Raw genomic sequence first — 19,367 nt, forward strand, 5'->3', positions numbered from 1 at the left:
AACACCTCTCTGAAACTGGCTGTCTTAGGTAGGGTTTCTATTGCTATGATAAACACCAGGATCAAAAGCCATGTGGGGAGGAAAGGGTTTGTTTCAGCTCAAGGCTTTCACATCATAGTTTATTATCCAAGGAAGTCAGGGTAGGAACTCAAGGCAGGAACTTGGAGTCAGGAACTGAAACAGAGACCGGGGAGGAGTGCTGCTTACTGACTTGCTCCTCTTGGCTTATTCAGCCCATTTTCTTCTGTACCCAGGATCACCTGCCCAGGGGTGGCCCTATCCAGAATGGCTAGGGTCTCCCACGTAAATCACTCATTAAGAAAATGCCCCAAGGGCTTGCCTACAGGTCAATGTTATGGAGGCATTTTCTCAATTGTGGCTCCCTCTTCTCAAAGAACCTTAGCTCAGTAAAACTGAAAACAACAAGCAAACAATAATCTTCACTCCGCCTTTGTCCATTAAATTTATTCTTTACTGATCCAAGATGGTTTTGGTGGCCATTGATTGTTAGGGATAATCCATACCCAGTGTTTGCTTCCCTGGGGAAGAAAGCCTCTATAACTGTCAAGTAAGCCCCCCCAATTTCTATCATTCCTATACACATGGGCACCCACAGAAAAATGCACGTCACATACAAGTACACAAACAAACCTCAAATGTTCATAAAAGTGGAGACAATACACTGAACTCTGTGTGCCTAGCTCTCTGCTTGCACATGGCCAATACTGCCTCATTTATCTCTCTTCTATTTCCCTTCCTATCTATGTCCTTCCTTTAGGAATTAGATAACAAATTCTGTACGATATATTTTATACTCAAAATATTTCAGCAGGATTCTTGAAAAACTATGTATGTTTTATTAAATTGTCGTTAAAATCATGGGGAACTAGAAAGATCATATTGAGTGAGTTTATTTTAGACCCAGAAAAACAAACATCACATGTTCCCTCTCATTTGAGGCCCCCAACTCAGAACCTTCAGGTATGAGGATAAAAACCTCTAGTGACTGCAGAATCCAGGCAAACAAAAAAAAAACCATCATTGTCGGGAGGAAGATCAATAGAGAGAGAAATAATAGCAGGATACAAGTGACTTGAAGAAGGAAATCAGAAAAACAGTGGAGCTCTAATTAGGGAAGGAGATAAGTATAATACAGCGGAAGAGGAAGGGGGTAAAATAACAGTAGAGAAGAATGGAGAAGTCACAAGGAATCATAGATGAAAATGCTCTACCTGGGCTGCCAATGCTTACCCAAGCACTATAAACCATTTACAAAGACCCCAGCACAAAAATGAAAGCCTTCCTTTGGGTTTTTGGTCAGGGATGTCCAAGAGACTCCCAAAACATTATAGGCTATTGCTACTGTCTTCAGTTGCCCTCTACCTCCAGAGGTTGCTTAAGGTACAATGTATCTCTACCCTGTGGCTAAAGATACAATGTATTTCAGAAAGAGCACCCAGAGGATCCAAACTGGATCTTACCTGAATGCCTCCTCCTTGAGAACTAGCTTCTGTGGTGCCAGAAGACTCCATGCAAGCTTCCCAAGAAGAGAAGCAACAATCCTACTCGGCTATGATGCCTTGAAACTGCATCAGCAACCAGCATGGTAAGATAACCCTCACGGCGCAGTACTGTTATGCATTCCACGGTAGCAACCAACAGCTCTCTAATTGGACTTAAGCTCTGCTGAAAAAGGCTGAAACTGTGCCTGATATTGGAAACGTGGCCGACTACCTTTAGCTAGAAAACTTATGGATTTTAGTGGAGAACCTACAATTGCCACTTTAATAAACCAGCTTCACCCTAACTACACTCTAAACCTCTGTCCGCATACCCACAGGTAAATAATAGTTCTCACTCCACATCACGGAAACTTCTGTTTGTGATCCATCACAGAAAACCACGACCAATCAAAACTCGTAGTTATAGAGCTCAGTCTTAATATGCAGATCCTGCATGTCAGGCTCAGGGAACACAGGAGAGGGAGCGGAGAGATTGTAAAAGGCAGGAGATCAGGGATTTTGCTGTGACTTTGTACCTCATAGAGGTGTCATGAAGTCTAACCATCTTGGCTGGCTAAACATGAACTGAACAAGGACAATACCAATAGATGTGCTGCCATGAAAAGGGGCAAGGTGATGAGGCTTGGCCCTAGATAAGGAACTACCAGCAACTAGGGCATGCTGAAAGCAGGAGAACTTGTCTTCCCCTAGAAAGAGTACACAAGTTAGCTCTCCAATACTAAATGATCAGACCTGAAAACACACATATACTTTTCTAAGAAAAGTTAGAACAAGCCTCGGCTCTCCAGGAACCATGCATGGAAGGACGAAGAACTGTAAGCACTTATTGCCCCATATCGCCCCTGAGCCACATCCCTTTGAGAAGATTGGAACCACCTTCCTGTGAGGTACAGAGTCTCCGTCCATTTTTATAAAGCTGTCTCCTCCATCAGTCTTTCTCCTGGTTTATCTAGGTAGCAGTAGTAGGAACATAGGACATAGGACGCCGGGCCCTGCGCTGCCTATTATGTATCCTTATTCTCTATTTACTGCAAGATCCAGAGCACATCCAGAACTGGAAAACTGTTCTCTGGCATCGGACAGTAACTATCTCCAGCTTGGAGGACATAGTTTCTGACTCTACTACTCACTCAGCTTTGCCTGTGATGATAAAACAGCCACAGGTCAGACAGAAATGAAAGCATGCGGCTATGTGAATAAAGTTTTATTTACAAAAGTAGACAGCGGGCCAGACTGGCTTGAGGACTATGGTTTGCTGACTTCACATCTAGAAGCTTGATCAGAGGCAGCTGCAGCTTTTGGCAGGGCTGTGTCTTGCATCGTGTGTCACACTATCAGGCTGCCCCTCTCCGTGGGACCTCCATCCTTTCTTGCCCTGATACTGCAAACCTACAGTGCTAGCTGAAGTCTGTCCACAATGCAAAATGTCCCTTCATCAGCAATTTGCCTTCCCTGAGGCAGAATTTAAATAGAAAGGACAAAAAATTATTGATTTCCTTCAGAAACAAGTCTTAAAACAATGAATGGGCTACTTTGCATGCTCTGAGGGTAACCAGAGTGCTCTCTTTCCTTTAGTATCAGTATTAACTCCTGAACTCAATGCTGTTGCCATGCTGTGGTGGCATTCTTAGTGATGCTTCAGGGACAGCCTCTGCATGCTCCGGGTCTTTTGGACACTGTGAGAAGTCCCTGGCAATGCTGTGCTGCCTATACCTCAAAACAGACCAGTCCCAGCGGTGCAATTTCTGCACTGAGCCAATCAACTGTGTCTCCTCAGAAACATGGGGGAGGACTTGAATGCTGCTGGATTAGCTTCTAGAGTGGTTTAGAGAATACATTTTTAAAAGAAAAAGATTGTCATGAATTTACATGCATTGACAGTGCTATTTAAAATACTGACTTGAACTAATGTTTTCTATCTTCCTCTTCCCTTTCCTCATGCTGAATATCCCAGTTCCAAGACCACTGTGTGATGACTCAGTTGACTTTGGTGTCCCCGAATTAGTGCAGTTAAAGCGAAGGAGCCTAGATCAAAGACCAGCTTAGATGAGCTAAGAGAACAAGCTTAGTTCTTAGAAATGGGCTTCTCCATCTCTGAACTCCTTCGCATAGCATTCTGGGCATAGGTGAATGATAAGTGCCATTGATAGGTGGCCACAGTAATCCTGGCCACAGTAATGGCTGGATCCTTCAGATGGTAGACGCAGGCTTCCTGGGTCTCAGAAGGAAGGAGAAAGTGCAAGTCAAGTAACCTGGAGGGTGGGGACTGGGGGGTGAGACAGGGATTGGGAGGTGGTCGTGAGGGTGTCTGTGTCTGACAGTTGGAGGTTAATGGACTTCTGTGACTGTACAAGGGATGGAATGCCCATTTCGGAACAAAAGTCATTGCAAGGAAAGGACTACAACAAGCGAGGGGGAAGACAGGGGTCATGACCTTTGTGGATTTAGATCTTTCTATACACGTAAAACTGCATGACTATCACACCAACATACAGTTTAATAAGAAGTTGAAGAAATGAAGGCTGTCATGCAGAATGTATAAGTGCATACATAATATTGATGCTCCATTCACTAATGAGAACTATACACGAAACACTGGCCACAGGCCAGGATGTGCAAGATGCTGCGACATCAAAGGTAAGGGACCGGCTGCACCCAGGAAACACACAGGCAGGTGAAAGCCATTTAAATCATGGGAGTGGGAATTCGAGCTGGCCATGGAAGAGGAGGCTGTGCTCAGGGAAGCCTCAGCCAGACCTCTGTGGAGAAACTGATGCTTAGTTCAGGGAAGCGTGGTTTGCTTCACTACGTAGCCTACCTTCCTTTAGAAGAATGGGACTGTGCTCAGGTCTGCTGGCTACAACAGAACCCCTGCTGTGAGCGTCTTCTTCCCCAAGCAGAGCAGCCCCATTGAGCGTGTTGTGAGCTCATCAGACAAGAGCCTGTGGCATCGTTCACTAGACACTGTAACCTGCCTCCTAACCCTGCTTAAAATAAACAAAACTCTCCCCGGCCCCACCAGAAACCATCTTGACAAAGATGAGGACATTCTAAAGATGAATTTGTAGCTCTACCATTATCTATCAGACTGTGAAACAAGAAAATCCCAGGGAATTGAAAAGTTTCCTCAGGAAACCTGTGCTGAGAGGAGGAAAAGGCTGAAACTTGGAGTGGAGGAGGGTTTTTCTCCTAGAGAGAGAAACCAGAGTTCAGACAGCTTCTCAGACCACCTTGAAAGATTAGAGCCAGGGACTGACTCATATCTCCTCCTTCTATTTAAAAGCTGCCTTGCCCTTAGGATCCTGAAGACCACATCAGCTTGGAAGGTCCACTGGACGTCTGTGCCCCTCTTCCCAGTATGGGCATATTGACTAAGTATCACTCTCAATTTGGCTCTTCGGTGGGCTTGAGGCAGGTGTGTGGGCCAGACTGGCTCAGTAAGACTCTCCCATGAGCTCCCCAGTCCCCTGGCTCCCAGCAATCCTGCCTTTTTGTTCAGGCCAGGATACTGGCTAGAGATGCTCTCAGGACATAGGAAGGGAACCAAAGACGGCAGCCTGGAGAATGATTTAACGAAAGAAATTGGCTTCACTGCCTTCAGGGGCGTCTGTATCAGAAAAACTACAAGGACATGCCTTCCAGGAAGCCACGAGGGAAATCCATGGGGCGGGAGGCAAATGGGCCTCTGAACACCTTCTGAGGAAGATGCTTTCCTCTCATAAAGCCAGAATTTCTGCTAAAATGAAATTGCATGTAAATTGGCTTATTCTCAATATCACTTTAGTGAGAACATAACAGCATATTATAGTCTTTTGTGGGAGACTTGGGCTTCTGATGTTTAAAAACGTGCTTCTTGGGATTTAGGATGCTGTGGGTAAGTGTGAAGCCTCCCGTACCTCCGCTTCATCTCCACCATCTCCTCGCCTTTGCCCTGTTCGCCAACACAGCCTGTGAGGGCAGGTCAGTCTCTCGTCCCTGAGGGATGGGCTCCTGCTTTGTTTACCTGCCTGCAGCTGCCTCTGGTGTATACATCAATAGCAATAGCGCAGGCATCACTAGGGCTGTGTGCCAACAAAGCAGAAACAGGCTGCTTACTTTCTTTTTAAATCAAAGTGCCTGGCTTTCTCCTGAGTGATAAGCTTGTGCTTAAAAGTAGACTCACTAATGGAAGGAAAAAAAAAAACTCAGAGGAAGAATTCAACACAATACCAACATTTAAGCATATGAGTGCATTTAAGGAGAGGAGAAGCGATGACATTGAGGGATCAAATAATCTCCAGCAAGGTAGCTAAACTTTCCACATCCTGGGACCTTCGGGGACAGGACAGAGGGCTTATATGACTTCTAGGACAAAGTGTGTTTCCCGTGTCCAACTCATGTCGCCAGAGGCAGACAACTTTCATCCCCTTTGGTATAACCATTTAGCTTCTGCGTGTGTGAAAAGAAACTTTTGATGTACCCAAAAACTAAAAGGGTCCAGAACGTTGAAGATAGGAAGGGTAAGTTCATTCTGCCCCCATAGATAATTAAAATCATGACTTTGCATAGTCAGGTGACTGTTTCAGACAGAAAATGCAATTTAGGGCCCACTGAGTAGCCTTCTCAAAAATTCTGGGCCAGACCCTTCAAAGGTAGGCTGCAATAGACATATTTTTAAATTAAAAATAATATTTATGGCCGCGGGCCGAGTCTGTGAGGAAGGCCTAGGCCGTCGGCTTCGGGGCTCGTCGAGCGTCTGCGCAGCTTCTCTCGCTTCCCGTCCGCTGTGGCCGGGAGAGAGGGGCCTTCCGGAGCCATGGAGGACGAGGTGGTTCGCATTGCCAAGAAGATGGACAAAATGGTGCAGAAAAAGAACGCGGCCGGTGCATTGGATTTGCTGAAAGAGCTTAAGAATATTCCCATGACCCTGGAATTATTACAGTCCACGAGAATTGGAATGTCTGTCAATGCTATTCGCAAGCAGAGTACAGATGAAGAAGTCACATCTCTAGCCAAATCACTCATCAAATCCTGGAAAAAATTACTAGATGGACCATCAACTGATAAAGACTCTGAAGAAAAGAAAAAAGAACCTGCAATTTCATCACAGAATAGCCCTGAAGCAAGAGAAGAAAGTAGTTCTAGCAGCCATGTAAGCAGCAGAAAGGATGAGACAAATGCTCGAGATACTTATGTTTCATCTTTTCCTCGGGCACCAAGCACTTCTGATTCTGTGCGGCTCAAGTGTAGGGAGATGCTTGCCGCAGCTCTCCGGACAGGAGATGATTATGTTGCTATTGGAGCTGATGAGGAAGAACTGGGATCTCAGATTGAGGAAGCTATATATCAAGAAATAAGGAATACAGACATGAAATACAAAAACAGAGTACGAAGTAGGATATCAAATCTTAAAGATGCAAAGAATCCAAATTTAAGGAAAAATGTGCTGTGTGGGAATATTCCTCCTGACCTGTTTGCTAGAATGACAGCAGAGGAAATGGCTAGTGATGAGCTCAAAGAGATGAGGAAAAACCTGACCAAAGAAGCCATCAGGGAGCATCAGATGGCCAAGACTGGTGGGACCCAGACTGACTTGTTCACTTGTGGCAAATGTAAAAAGAAGAACTGCACTTACACACAGGTGCAAACTCGTAGTGCTGATGAACCAATGACAACTTTTGTTGTATGTAATGAATGTGGAAATCGGTGGAAGTTCTGTTGAGTTTGGAAGAATTGGCAAGGTATCTGGACCATTAAGAAAAACCAATTTTGTAATTAGCTTTAAAATTAAGCCAGGCTACTCGTTTCCCTGCAAGTGAAATTCGTAAACAGTATACATCCCATGGGTTGGTCTTTGTTGTTTACCTGACAGTCATTCTTAAATGCCTTCTGTGGTCTCAGATCAGCTGGGAGACCATAAAATAATTATATAATGTGTTGCTTTGTTCTTCTTTTTTATAAGTTGATGTTGCATTTTATTAAATATTAACTTTTTATAGTCTAGAACACAAAAATTCTGTTGATCTTACATACAGATAAATTGCTTTTCTCATTGGTATGTACCTAAAAATATTAAAGGAAAAGGAATAATATAAATTTTAGAGTTACCAACTATACTATGTTTTCTAGTAGTACTTGACCGGCTTCTCAAAGTTGTGCACACAATTGGAACTCGCATATTACTTTACTCTTAATTACTGTGTTCACAAGCCTCGGATCCTTAGATCTCTTGCGTCTGTGACTAACCACAGTGACCACTTCTTGTATTTCTCACACATGTATATTATCATTTTTTAATAGATTTTACTTTGAAAACTGACTTGGTTGCCATCAGTTTATTTTATTTGATTTTGTGATGTATTTTAGTTTTACAGAGCTAAGCTTTTCACAAAGCCCCTCACAGGCATACTTCTGGTGAATTTTCCCCCATAGGAAGCCATGCTGTGAAGAAAATATTAGTATCTGAGTAGAGTTCCTGGAGGCAGCATGACTGTACTTGCACTTGGAAACCTACTGACCAAGGATTAAGCCTGAGAACTATGTAAATTACTAAGCTGTGCTCTTTGCATATGGAGGATGCGAAAAAAATCCTTTAGACTGAATCTTTTGTGCTACATTTTTTCTTACATGATGATGTCAAGCCAACTGAAATGTAGGCTGTAGCAAGTAGTTTTACAAAACATACTTCACAATTAAGTTTTACTTTTGTTTAAATGTGTCCCACTTGTTTTGCTAGTACTAAGCAGTGGCTTTCACATCGTTTTCTTGACACAGACGTCCTAATGCACAGAGCAAAGGCCACTATTTAAAGTTTACAACTTAAGTGCCTCTGCCTGTGTTCAGACTTCTGTGTAAAGACCACTGCACAAGCTTTGCGCTCTGCTCTGCTCTGCTCTGCTCTGCTCTGCTCTGCTCTGCTCTGCTCTGCTCTGCTCTGCTCTGCTCTGCTCTGCAGACCGTTTGACATAACATAGAAAACAATATGCTAAAAGGATTGGTCCATGGGTAATTGCTGTCACTTTAAAAATAAAGTACATTTTGAAAGAATTAGTTTAAAAGTAATAAGGTTAAAATAGCCCCACTTTTAAGTGATCCATTTTAAAATTTGTAAATCAATAAAATTTTTTGTTGTTAAAAAAAATAATAATATTTATTTTTAAGCAAATATGTAGTGACGAGAAAGAGTTGTTATCAGTCAGTCCCCTGGATAAAATAGCCACAGAAAGAAGGGTGGGAAATCAGAGGTAAGGTGGACCCGTGTGGTCAAGCATTAATTTCCCTTTAATAGTAGGCAGAGGTCAAGGCACGGATTGGGAGGAAGACATCCCCTGTGGACAGGTGCCTACATGGAGAGCACATACCTTCCTGATTTCGGATTTCAGGTTACAGGGGTTGCTCTGCTGGCTGAACAGGGACTTCTTGAATCTTTCTATAACCCTTCTCTTCAGATCATGGTGGAGAGCTGGAGGGAGCTGCAGAAAGCAAGAAGACAGACATGACCACCAACTCCTCCACAGTGCATCCGTCCCTACAGGACGAGAGCACTTATACAGGGCCAGCACAACAGGGCCACCCTCAACAAGACTGAGGAAGAATCCAAATCAGCAAATGTTATGCTATAGTTTCATCCTCGGTATAGAGGGGTGGCTCTGCTATTTTGTTTTATCTTGTCACCGTTACACTTACTGATAGCACTCTTCCCGTAACGACTATGCACATACACATTCCACTCTATTCATGTGTACATGTCTGTCACATGCCAGAACCATGCCAAGCACCCAGCCATAGCCTTCGGAAAAACTGATACTTTGGACCAGAAAACATAAAAATCTCGACTGCTGTATATTTGCCTGTGTGCCTGCCCGTGAGTGACAGTTCTTCAGCTGGTCAGAAACAAAATCCTACAGCCTAGTGTTCCCAGGAAAGCATGTATTGACATGCATTATGACCTGGATAGGATGATGTGGATTTCATAAATACCTAGGCAGTCACTACAGAATCTTAGAAAAGAGGGGGATTTAAAACAATGACCCGATTTGCAGGGTTTTGAAGGAAGGATTTACATGGGGAATCAGAGTTCTGGTGGCACGGAGGGCGAGGTGAAGCCTGGGTGAAGAATAACACAAAAGAGGGAAGATCAGAATTATCAGACGACTTGGTCTTCATAAGCTTTTTTTAAAAAACATAGCTCGACATTAGAAGGAAGAGCTGAGGAATGGGGGCGGGGGGAGTTTGCAACGAGTGCTCCCAATTAAAACAGAAAATGATAAACAAACCAAATGGTGGCCAAGAGAGGCAGGAGCACTGCAGAGAGGATCCCACCCCAGCCCTGCTTCACTGCCTGGGACTTCAGTTTGAGTTGCTACCTTATAACTATTTGGAGCCAATAAAATATGTGTGCCACCGTGAAGGAAGGCTAATCCAAAGCCCTTGAAATTCACATTTATTCTTGTCTTTCACATAGAATAGAGGAGGAATGTGTAAGTGAAGGAGACAGTTTTCAACATTAGTCTCTTTGTGAGGAGAGGGCTGGAGAACTGAGTGGATGGAGACCCAGCCTAGGAAGACAGGACTTAGTGACTGCTTGCTTCCTACCAGAAGTTTCCACCTCCATAGAGCAAACACCAGGGGGCAGTGGTGCCCTAGGTCCCACTGGCAACCTGCGGGCTCGCACAAGTCTGTGAATGGGGAAAGACTTCACACCCTGCTTGCTACAACAGCATTTTGAAGACCTGAATCACCAGTGAGCTCAGCCTAAGTCTGGAAGGTATCAGAATAATTGTCACAGAGATCTTGACAAGTCTTGCTATTCATTTAACTTGGCGAGCCTCTGGTTAACTTGGAGATTCATCTATTGCCCCCGAATTCAATGCATAATGGCTCACTTGAGTAAGCTCACATCCCTAACGTCCTCACACAGACAAGTGTGTCTCAGTGGGATAAATACTGTTAGCACAGTGTCCCATCCATAAAGCATTCAGTGAGAATTTAACAATTTACGGAGAATGGGGATGGCTCATCTGTGGATGAAGTAAGTATAATAATGAAGTTGATATAAAAACAGAATCAAAACCTATGGCTCATGCTTGCCAGGCCGCTGTGAGCAATCCTTTGCCCTGTCCCACAGCAGAGTAGCAAAGCAGGTTCTCTTTACAGTAAAGGATGAGTCGCATACCTTCCTTCTGAGGCGTAGGTGTTTGTGTCAGCCTTATCCCTAAGCCAACACCACTAGCACATGGCTGCCATACTGTAGCTCACAGCGTACAAACATTCTCAGGGACTCATTACATCTGAGAAACACACAGCCCACAGAAACGCCCATTTTACTGATAAAGAAAATTATTCCAGAAAAGATGATATTTTCTTCAATCCGAGGCTGGAAATGGTTTTTATTACACCACAAAAAGTAATAAAAGGAGAAAAAAATTCTGGTCTGCATGTCTTCTCAAACTTGCATCAGTGTGGAGTCTTTCCAAAAACCCTGCATTCTCTACCTAGATATACATTAGCAAGACACCAGCAATTTGCAGGGCTAAATAGTAGACCAAAATAACACTTTATTCTATTTTGACATTTCACTGCTTAACAGTTTTTTTCCCTAAATGTTAAAAGCAAATGTTCTAAGATTCCCATTTAAAGAAATAAAATCTAACACTTCTCTTGAATTTAGAGTCCCTAAAAGCAGATTTGGTGTGAGAAATATAGGTATGCTCTTACTCCCGCTACACAGTGTGGTTCTCTGAGACCTCAGGACAGCGTCTGCTGCTGCTGACACCCCAGTGATGGGCAACGCTGCAGGTCCTCCCCAAACTTCCTATCTCCTCTCTAGGAAACAGATGTGTTGTCATGTTTTAAGCTGTTAGATGATGACTTCAAAGCATATATTTAATAAACTGACTGAAGTCCAGTAGAGAACTAAAGGCAGTCTGATCCCTTCAGCTCTGCGGGTCTTACCTGTGCAATAGCTACAGGGTAATATTTGAGCATTAGATACCAGCTACTCAAAGACACACTGATGGCCAGCATCTGAGATGGACTACGCATTGCCTCCTTAGCATGCCAGCCTTAAGACTGCCTTTCCAGGTTAGGGAAAACCTGCCCAGGTTAAGATGTGCAATCGAAGTAAGAAGCATCGAACATCCTGACTTGTAGAACTGTTGCCATTAGATGACTGACTTTTGCAGGTATGTCTCCATGGAAACTGGGCAGGAACAGAAGCAAGGTTTTCTGTCAGTTCTCCGGTCCTCGGGAGGACAGTAAGAAGGGGGGTGCTCCAAGTCAATCATACTTGGAACAGGATTCCTTTGTTCAGCTCGGTCTTGTGTGCGGTAAATGCGTCAGTGTGTCATCTCAGCTGTGTCCCTCTCCTTCCTATGATGACACTGGCTGTATTGAGCACTGTGTGTTAAAATTCCCAGTGGGGAACCTTTTCTCGCTGTGTTAATAATGTGAGGCTGAAAGTGTTCTAATAGCACATTTGGAAAATCTGCAGTCTTATGTCTGAACTGGCAGCATGGAATGAATGCATGCCACTGGCCAAAAAATACAAAAATCGTCCAGCCCGCCGACAGTTTAAGGGAATAATGACACATTTACAAGAGTTTCATATTTGCTGTAAAATGCATGGACTCCCATAAAGAAAGAGTATACACCCATTAAAGAGTTTATTTACCACATAGGGATTTATATATAGAAGGTATGCTAAATTTCAAAGGATATCTCTCAGTTTAATGATTAACAGATTAATTAAAGAGCTATTTCCAGATCTTCCTATAACACTAAAGGGTATTTCCCCAAATTCCTGGGCTAGTGCATAAATGGACATTAATTTCAATATGATATGTTTACTGTCTGATCTAGTAGGTGATACTCATTCACTAATCAAGTTCTCTCCCAGATGTTTGCTTATATTTCTTCACACGCTGTCACTTAATCAGTCAAAACGTTCTGTGTGGCTACCTAAGAGACAGGCTGACAACAGAAAATAGTGAGGAAAATAATTAATTTTATATTCTTGGGTCCAGAAAGGCAATTGACTGAGAATACTAGGTTTGGGGCAACACTGTCTGGTAGGACTGATCTCTGAGCATAAAATGTCCCAAGGTAGGGGGCAAATGGCACCAGGGAAGCAAGGAGAACAGCACGGTTGTGCAGTGTCAAGGAAGGGAGTGGCTTTGTCTGCCTGGTCCCTAGTGTAAGCGGCGGTCAGTGCCTGACAGGCCATCCTGATTGTCCTGCTAGACACCAGGGCATTTCTCCCTGGCTCAGTGGCCATGTACTAAGTTCTGTGGATAAGAACTGTGAGAGACCCTGAGGAAGACGGAGCCTGTCCTTCTGAGTTGAGGATGCTGTGGCCTTGCTTGGCTCTACCTGCTGGGATCCCAGCCGGTTGGTGCTGGCTCTTAGTTGCATTCAGTGGTTCCATCTGTAGGAGATAGTGTTCCAGAAAATTCTACCAAACCCCGTCCTGTCCTACAGAAGGTGTTACACAGCACATCGCTCCCAGTGGTCTTCAGCAGGAATCTGCGTAGACTGTCTGCCTGTCTCCAAAGGAAAGCTTTATGCTTTCCCAGCACAGAACCTCAGCCAACCTCACTGAGCCTGGCGTAGAAGTTTCTGTTCCCATATGTGACCTCTTCTTAGATGCAAGGCCTTGGCCCTAAAGGTACCAAATTGGGCCCCAGAAACATGAAATGGGGGCGTCTTTCTGATGAAACTGGGAATTTTAAACCCAAGTCACTTTCAGTATTTATTGTCAGAGGATACAACTTCTTACTCTGTTCTGAAAAAATAGACTCCCCTCCCCCTTCTTGAAAGTTGCATGAGATGACTGGGAGAGGGATCTTGAGATGGCATGCATGCTCCCCACAAGATATTCAGGAGTGAGTGTCAAATCCATAACCCATCAGATCTCCATAGAGTTCATGGAAGCTAATCTCTGAGAGAGTTTAGGAGGAAGTGGTTTACATGCCCCAAACTCACAGACTGTACAGAGCGGTGCCACCTCAGAGTGTGTGAGATTGTATGTTTGCTGGCTATTGTATGGGGAGGAATTAATAGAGCACAGCGTCCAGCCAAGCCCACAGGCATGGGGACTCACACTCGAGATTCTACATGGGATGGGCGGGCTCCTGCAGATTAACTGCTCCAAGGAGAGCTTGTGTTATTGGGGGTGCCATGCCAGGGCTTACAGAGGAGAGAATGTTCAGATGTTCAAAGAAGTGGGAGTGGTGGGTGATTTGGATGATGTATTATCTGCTGACCTGTGGTCTACACACCCCTCCCCAGCTGAGGTCAACCCAGAACCTCTGGAAGGTGTTCCTTCCAGGACAGCACATGCCGGTGGGGGCCCTGCATCCTTGCAAACCGTGAGGTTTCTCTCCTTGGCTAGTCATGCGACCCCGAAGAATACAAAAATCCAGTGAATCTGACAACAGAAGCAGAGTGATAACACCAGACCCAGTGGCCAGCTAGAGCACTCAGCACAGAGAAGCCAGCCCTGCTGACAAAACACCTTGGCTGTAGCAAGCTTTGGTGGAAACAGCTACTCGGGTGTTCCCAGACAGGAAGTTAATAGTTGTGTTGCCCCATGTGTTTGTTGTAACAGCAGAAAAGGAACCACGGGTTTTGTAGGCGACATTCTGACCTGGGTTACTGCCGTTTCAGTGAACTGTCTCTGCCTCTCACAGTTTTCACACCTAACTCAACTCAGAGCCCCGCCAATGGCCCTGGCTAATATGGAAGCTAGAATCCCTGGATAAAGGACCCGAGACACTGTAACAGGAGCTCTCCATAAATTTTTTTCTTCACTCTCTCCAGGAAAATGTGCAACCATTTATCAAAGTGACTATGTACTGGGAAAAAGAATATGCAAGCTTCCCAGAAATATTAGGTGCTGATTATAAATCACCAGTGATTCCTACAGTCTTCAACTGCCCCTAGCTTATAGAAATCAACGGCTTGGGTCTTGCCTTTAAGATGGGGCTGGATGATGGATGAAGTCTGAGTGCACTTCTTTCTCACCAGGAGGCAGCTAGTACATGGGCCTTCAGTGCCTTTCTGCCGACTCTGGATGTATAGCTAGACTTGTCATGAGTGGTTCCAACAACTCCCATGGTACACTCTCAAGGTAATCAGGACATGGGCTAGTTATTTATCTTGTTGCATAGACAAAAAAAACAAAACAAAACAAAAAAACAAAGAAAAAAACAACAAAAAACCCACTGACAAAAGCAATAAAAGGAGGGAGAAAGGGAAGAAGGGGAGAGGGCGGAAGAGAGAAAGAGAAGGAAGGAGTGAGGAAAGGAGGGAGAGAGGGAAAGAAGAGAGAGGGGGAGAAATAGGGGACAGAGAAATGAGGGAGAGGAGGAAAGAAAAGGAAAGGGGAAAGGGAGAAAATGAGAAAAGAAGGGAGGGGAGGAAGGAAGGAGGGAGAGAAATTTTACTTTGTCTTACAGTCATAGGGCTTACAGTCTGTCACAGCAGGGAAGGTTCCATGGCAGAAGCAGAATACAGCTGGTCACACTGGATGACTGATCCTATTCAGCTCCCTTTCTCCTCAATACTCAGGTCAGGACTCTAGCACATGATATGGCCACATTTGGGAGGAGTCTCCTCACTTCAGTGAATGCAGTTTGGTTAGTCCCTCATAGACATTTCTTTCATAGCGATTCTAATGCTCATCACGTTACAGTCAAGATCAACCATCATAAGACTATGCCTCGCAAAGCCTGGAACAGTATCCGAAGCTTGAATAGGTGCTTGCTAATTATAGGAAAACTAGGTGAAGGAATCAATAAAGGAACCAGGTGACACTATCTTGAACTTCAAAGTACTCATTTTCTTACCCAAATATCTATGCTTCTTAAAAAAGGAAAAATTTACAAATGGCCGTCATATTCTTGAGAGGCTGTGTTGTCAAAGCTGATGAAAGGAGAGGTCCTATTCCTTTTCCTCCTATGATAGAGTGGCTTGTAGAAAGAAAAAGCGACCCAGTTCTGCCCCTCCTTGCACTCCACAATGAAAATCCACTTGTGTGGAAGTGGGATGTTTAAGAATGAGAGCACAGGCAGAAGCCATGGAGAAAACTGAATTTAATTCACATACATGTGATCGGCGGGGTGAGAACGACTCCGTGTTTGCTCTACATCAAGGTCCCCCAAGGCTGTGTGTTCTCAGCTATGTGAGCTTTGGCCTTGAGGCTGAGAGGTGTACCTCTGTAGACACTGACCTGCGTGATGTAGATGACTTTGTGCAGCTGGATCAGGATCTGCTGGATGGGGTCGCAGATCTGCCTCACTTTCCGCTGGGATACAGCGATGCCCGCAGAAGCTATGGGTGATAAAGTCAACAGTCAAGGCTCTTAGAAAAGTGGTGTTAGTGCAAAACAATAAAGTTCTGGGGGAGAAAGAACCCAAGATCTCATCTCACCAATGAGATACTATAACACTCTGGTGTTTTAGAATACAAAATAACCTGTTCTTTCCCACCCCTACTCAAGCACCAAAGGAACAAAAATATCCCTTGCATAATATTTGAGAAACTAGGTGCCCTTGAGAAAATAGGTGCCCTTGGATATTTTGTCTGTGATTGTAGGAGGCTGTCATTGGGAGGAAATGGTGCCTCAGATAAGAAGTTCTGAGGAGAGCTTTTCCTTTGCTTGCTTGCTCTCTCGCTCGCTCGCTCTGCTCGTTTTTAAATAATAAACTGTCCATACCTTCTATAATACATTTTAAAGCTAATTTTATTAAAGATACTAGACACAAACACCAAAAACTCTATAGCAGAATTAAGTACTGCTCAAATCCTTAATTATTGTAAATCTTAATGTCTACTTAGATTTCTTTCTGGGGTGACTTGTCCCGAATTGTCCCTGTAAACCCACTGCACCTTCACAGATTCTGACTAATGGCTGTCAACGTGCTCAGGGGCTGCTTCCCCGGCTTCATAGTCCTCGGCAGGGCACAGCGCTCTATTCTGGAGGACTGCAAAGCTAATATAGGAACGCCCCCCGCCCCGCATTAGCCACGCCCATCTCTCCTCATTCACGGATTGCAATGGAGTGCATAGAAGATGCCAGAAGATAATATCCCCTCTTCCCTCTGGAACGCGCGCGCGCACGCACGCATCCCACGCATGTCACGCACGCACGCACGCGCGCGCGCACACACACACACACACACACACACACACACACACACATCTATACCATCGTTTATGCAATAATGTACCCGTATCTCATTAAAATTAAGTTTCTTAGGCCTCCTTTCCTTCCTTCCATACCATTTTAAGCATTTAAGAAATTAAATCTGTTATAGTAATTGCTTCAGCAATAGCCGCAGTTTTAAAGACTCTTGCGTGTGCTTTCGGAAAAAGATTGTGTGTCTCGCCATAATGGTTTGTTTTCAAAACATTTACAGAGAATTTTACATGGCTATTTAAAAGCATGAAATTATCCATTTCAGAAAGAAAACAAAAAAAGGTAAATAAAATATGAAGATTCTCCTTACGGCTAGCTCTATGTACTTGTTTGAAAATTAGCACAAGGAATAACCCAGCTCTGAGCCATCTGAGGCTAATTTCCTGTTGAGGTGTAAAGGCCCTGTCGCTTTTGAAAACTCCTTGTAAGCATAAATTATTGGATCATTAAGATGTGATTTAATAAATTACCCTTGGGGCAAAAAGCTGAGAAATCAAATCACAGGAGCTTAGCGGAGAGCAGCCATGCAGTCTGCTCCCCACCATGCACCAGCCTGGGCGACAGTAGCCCCATCATCTGCAACTGTGCTCCCCACCCAAAGACCCCCTAAAGGGCAGACTTCTGCCTAAGCCCCTGAAGACAGGACTTGGTAAGGCACTAAGTTCCCACTGGCAGCAGAGGACTGGTGGCCTTAGGTTTGTCATCGTCATGATGGCTTGTCCATCATGATTTCCAGCTAAAGGCTCACAGTGTGGCCAAGCAGTTTTAGGCTTGTGACAGCAATTGAGTGGGCACCACAGGCTTGACTCTACTTTACCACAAACGTGCACCCATCTGTGGCCCTACACACAAAAGCAAGGAGTTAGCCAGAATGTCTGCTGTTCAACATAGCTATGCACTTTAACTTAAAAAAATAAATAAATGGGTTTTAAGTCCATCCAACCTCTGCGCCTCAGTTCTAGGAAGCGCTTGACTTTTGAAAATTGCTTTGATCGGTTGCTTTCTTAAAATAAAATGTTAAAGGTTTAATTGCAAAAGCCCACCCCAACCCATAAATCAAGCAGACAAACACACAAAAATGTTATTACAGATGAGGCTCAAGGCTCGGGGAGGCACCTTTCCTCAGGGCCACTCAGTCAGAAATAACTGCTGACATCAGCTGTGTGTGCTACTCTTCTGCCTCCCGAAATGTCTGTCTCACACACATGTACAAGTAACGCCCAACAGTAACATTCAGACTATCTTTCAGCCTTGACATCACTTTAATAGGTTATGAGCAGCACTGTGAGAAATGCACGCAATGACCTGAATAGAACGGGAGCGCTGCAGAGTATGCCACATGCAGCTAGGGGCTGCTCACTTAGCAACGGCGGACTGGTCGCTGAGGGCCGCTGTCAACAGAGTTTGAAAGGCAAAACCAGAAAAAGAATGTGTGTGTGTATGTGTGTGTGTGTGTGTGTGTGTGTATGTGTGTATATATGTATTGTATATATATATATATATGTGCGTATGTGTATATGTATATGTTATATATGTATATGTGTATATATGTGCATATGTACATTAATATGTATATGTATGTTTGTTTATATGTATGTATATTGTGTATATACGTGTGTATGTGTATGTGTATATGTATATATGTGCATATGTATATTTATATGTAGTATATATATTTGTATATGCATATGTATTTATATGTATGTGTATATATGTATGTTTGTGTATATGTATATGTTGTATATATATGTATATTGTGTATATATATGTGTGTGTATGTGTATATGTATATGTATATATGTGCATATGTATATTTATATGTATATGTATGTGTGTATATATAGTATATGTGTATATGTATATGTGTATATATAGTATATTATGTATATATGTGTGTATGTGTATATGTATATGTTATATATGTGTGTGTATATGTATATATGTGTGCATATGTACATTTATATGTATATGTATGTGTGTATATATGTATGTTTGTGTATCTGTATATATGTATATATATGTATATTGTGTATATATGTGTGTGTATGTGTGTATATGTATATGTATGTATGTGCATATGTATATTTATATGTATATGTATGTGTGTATATAAGTATGTTTGTGTATATGTATATATGAAACCTCCCTTCTCTTTTATTTTCTCCTCTTCTTTCCCCTCCACCTCGTTTTCAGCTAACCAGTGACACGTTATGTCCCAGACACTGCTGTTAGGGGTTACTGCTTTTCAGTGCATCATGGATAGAGCAGTTCTGGCTTGTTCCTTACGACCCTGGAAGAAGCTGTTGGTTCGCCTGTGCGCCCTGTGCTTTGTTTAGTTAACTTCTGTCTGGCCAGGACCTCGGCAGCCATCAATATCTCTCAGCTGTCGACGACGCCATCTGCATGATGTCTCACTAAGGAGGCAAGGGATACCAAGGCCAAAGACATACTCGCTTCTCATTGTAACCAATGTCCCCTAAAATGACTGACCGGAAGGGAATGTATTATTCCATACCCCGATCAACACTACCTATTATCAAATTCTAATTATATCAGTCTGTATTTTTTTCCTACTTTATAGTTTTGAAGGCTAGTGAAATTATTAGGCTTTTTAATTATTTATCATTGCTGTTGGACGATTGCTTATATTTTTCTTGATTTGCAAA

The 19,367-nt window shown here is 43.5% G+C and overlaps 1 protein-coding gene and 1 pseudogene across 5 annotated transcripts in view; one reads left to right on the plus strand and one right to left on the minus strand.

Annotated features, from left to right (window-relative positions):
- Window positions 1-19,367, minus strand: part of Nek10 (NIMA-related kinase 10) — a 204,699-nt gene that overhangs the window by 16,559 nt on the left and 168,773 nt on the right. For all 5 annotated transcript variants that reach the window (XM_063274764.1, XM_063274765.1, XM_063274768.1 and 2 more), the window contains 2 exons: window positions 15,733-15,833; window positions 8,864-8,974 (listed from right to left, as the gene is read on the minus strand). In XM_063274764.1, the coding sequence (XP_063130834.1) occupies window positions 8,864-8,974; window positions 15,733-15,833 (212 nt within the window). The remainder of the gene's footprint in view (window positions 1-8,863; window positions 8,975-15,732; window positions 15,834-19,367) is intronic.
- Tcea1l1 (transcription elongation factor A1-like 1) lies at window positions 6,319-7,224 on the plus strand (annotated as a pseudogene).

Source organism: Rattus norvegicus, chromosome 15 (assembly GCF_036323735.1).
Source record: "Rattus norvegicus strain BN/NHsdMcwi chromosome 15, GRCr8, whole genome shotgun sequence".
Lineage (NCBI taxonomy): Eukaryota > Metazoa > Chordata > Mammalia > Rodentia > Muridae > Rattus > Rattus norvegicus.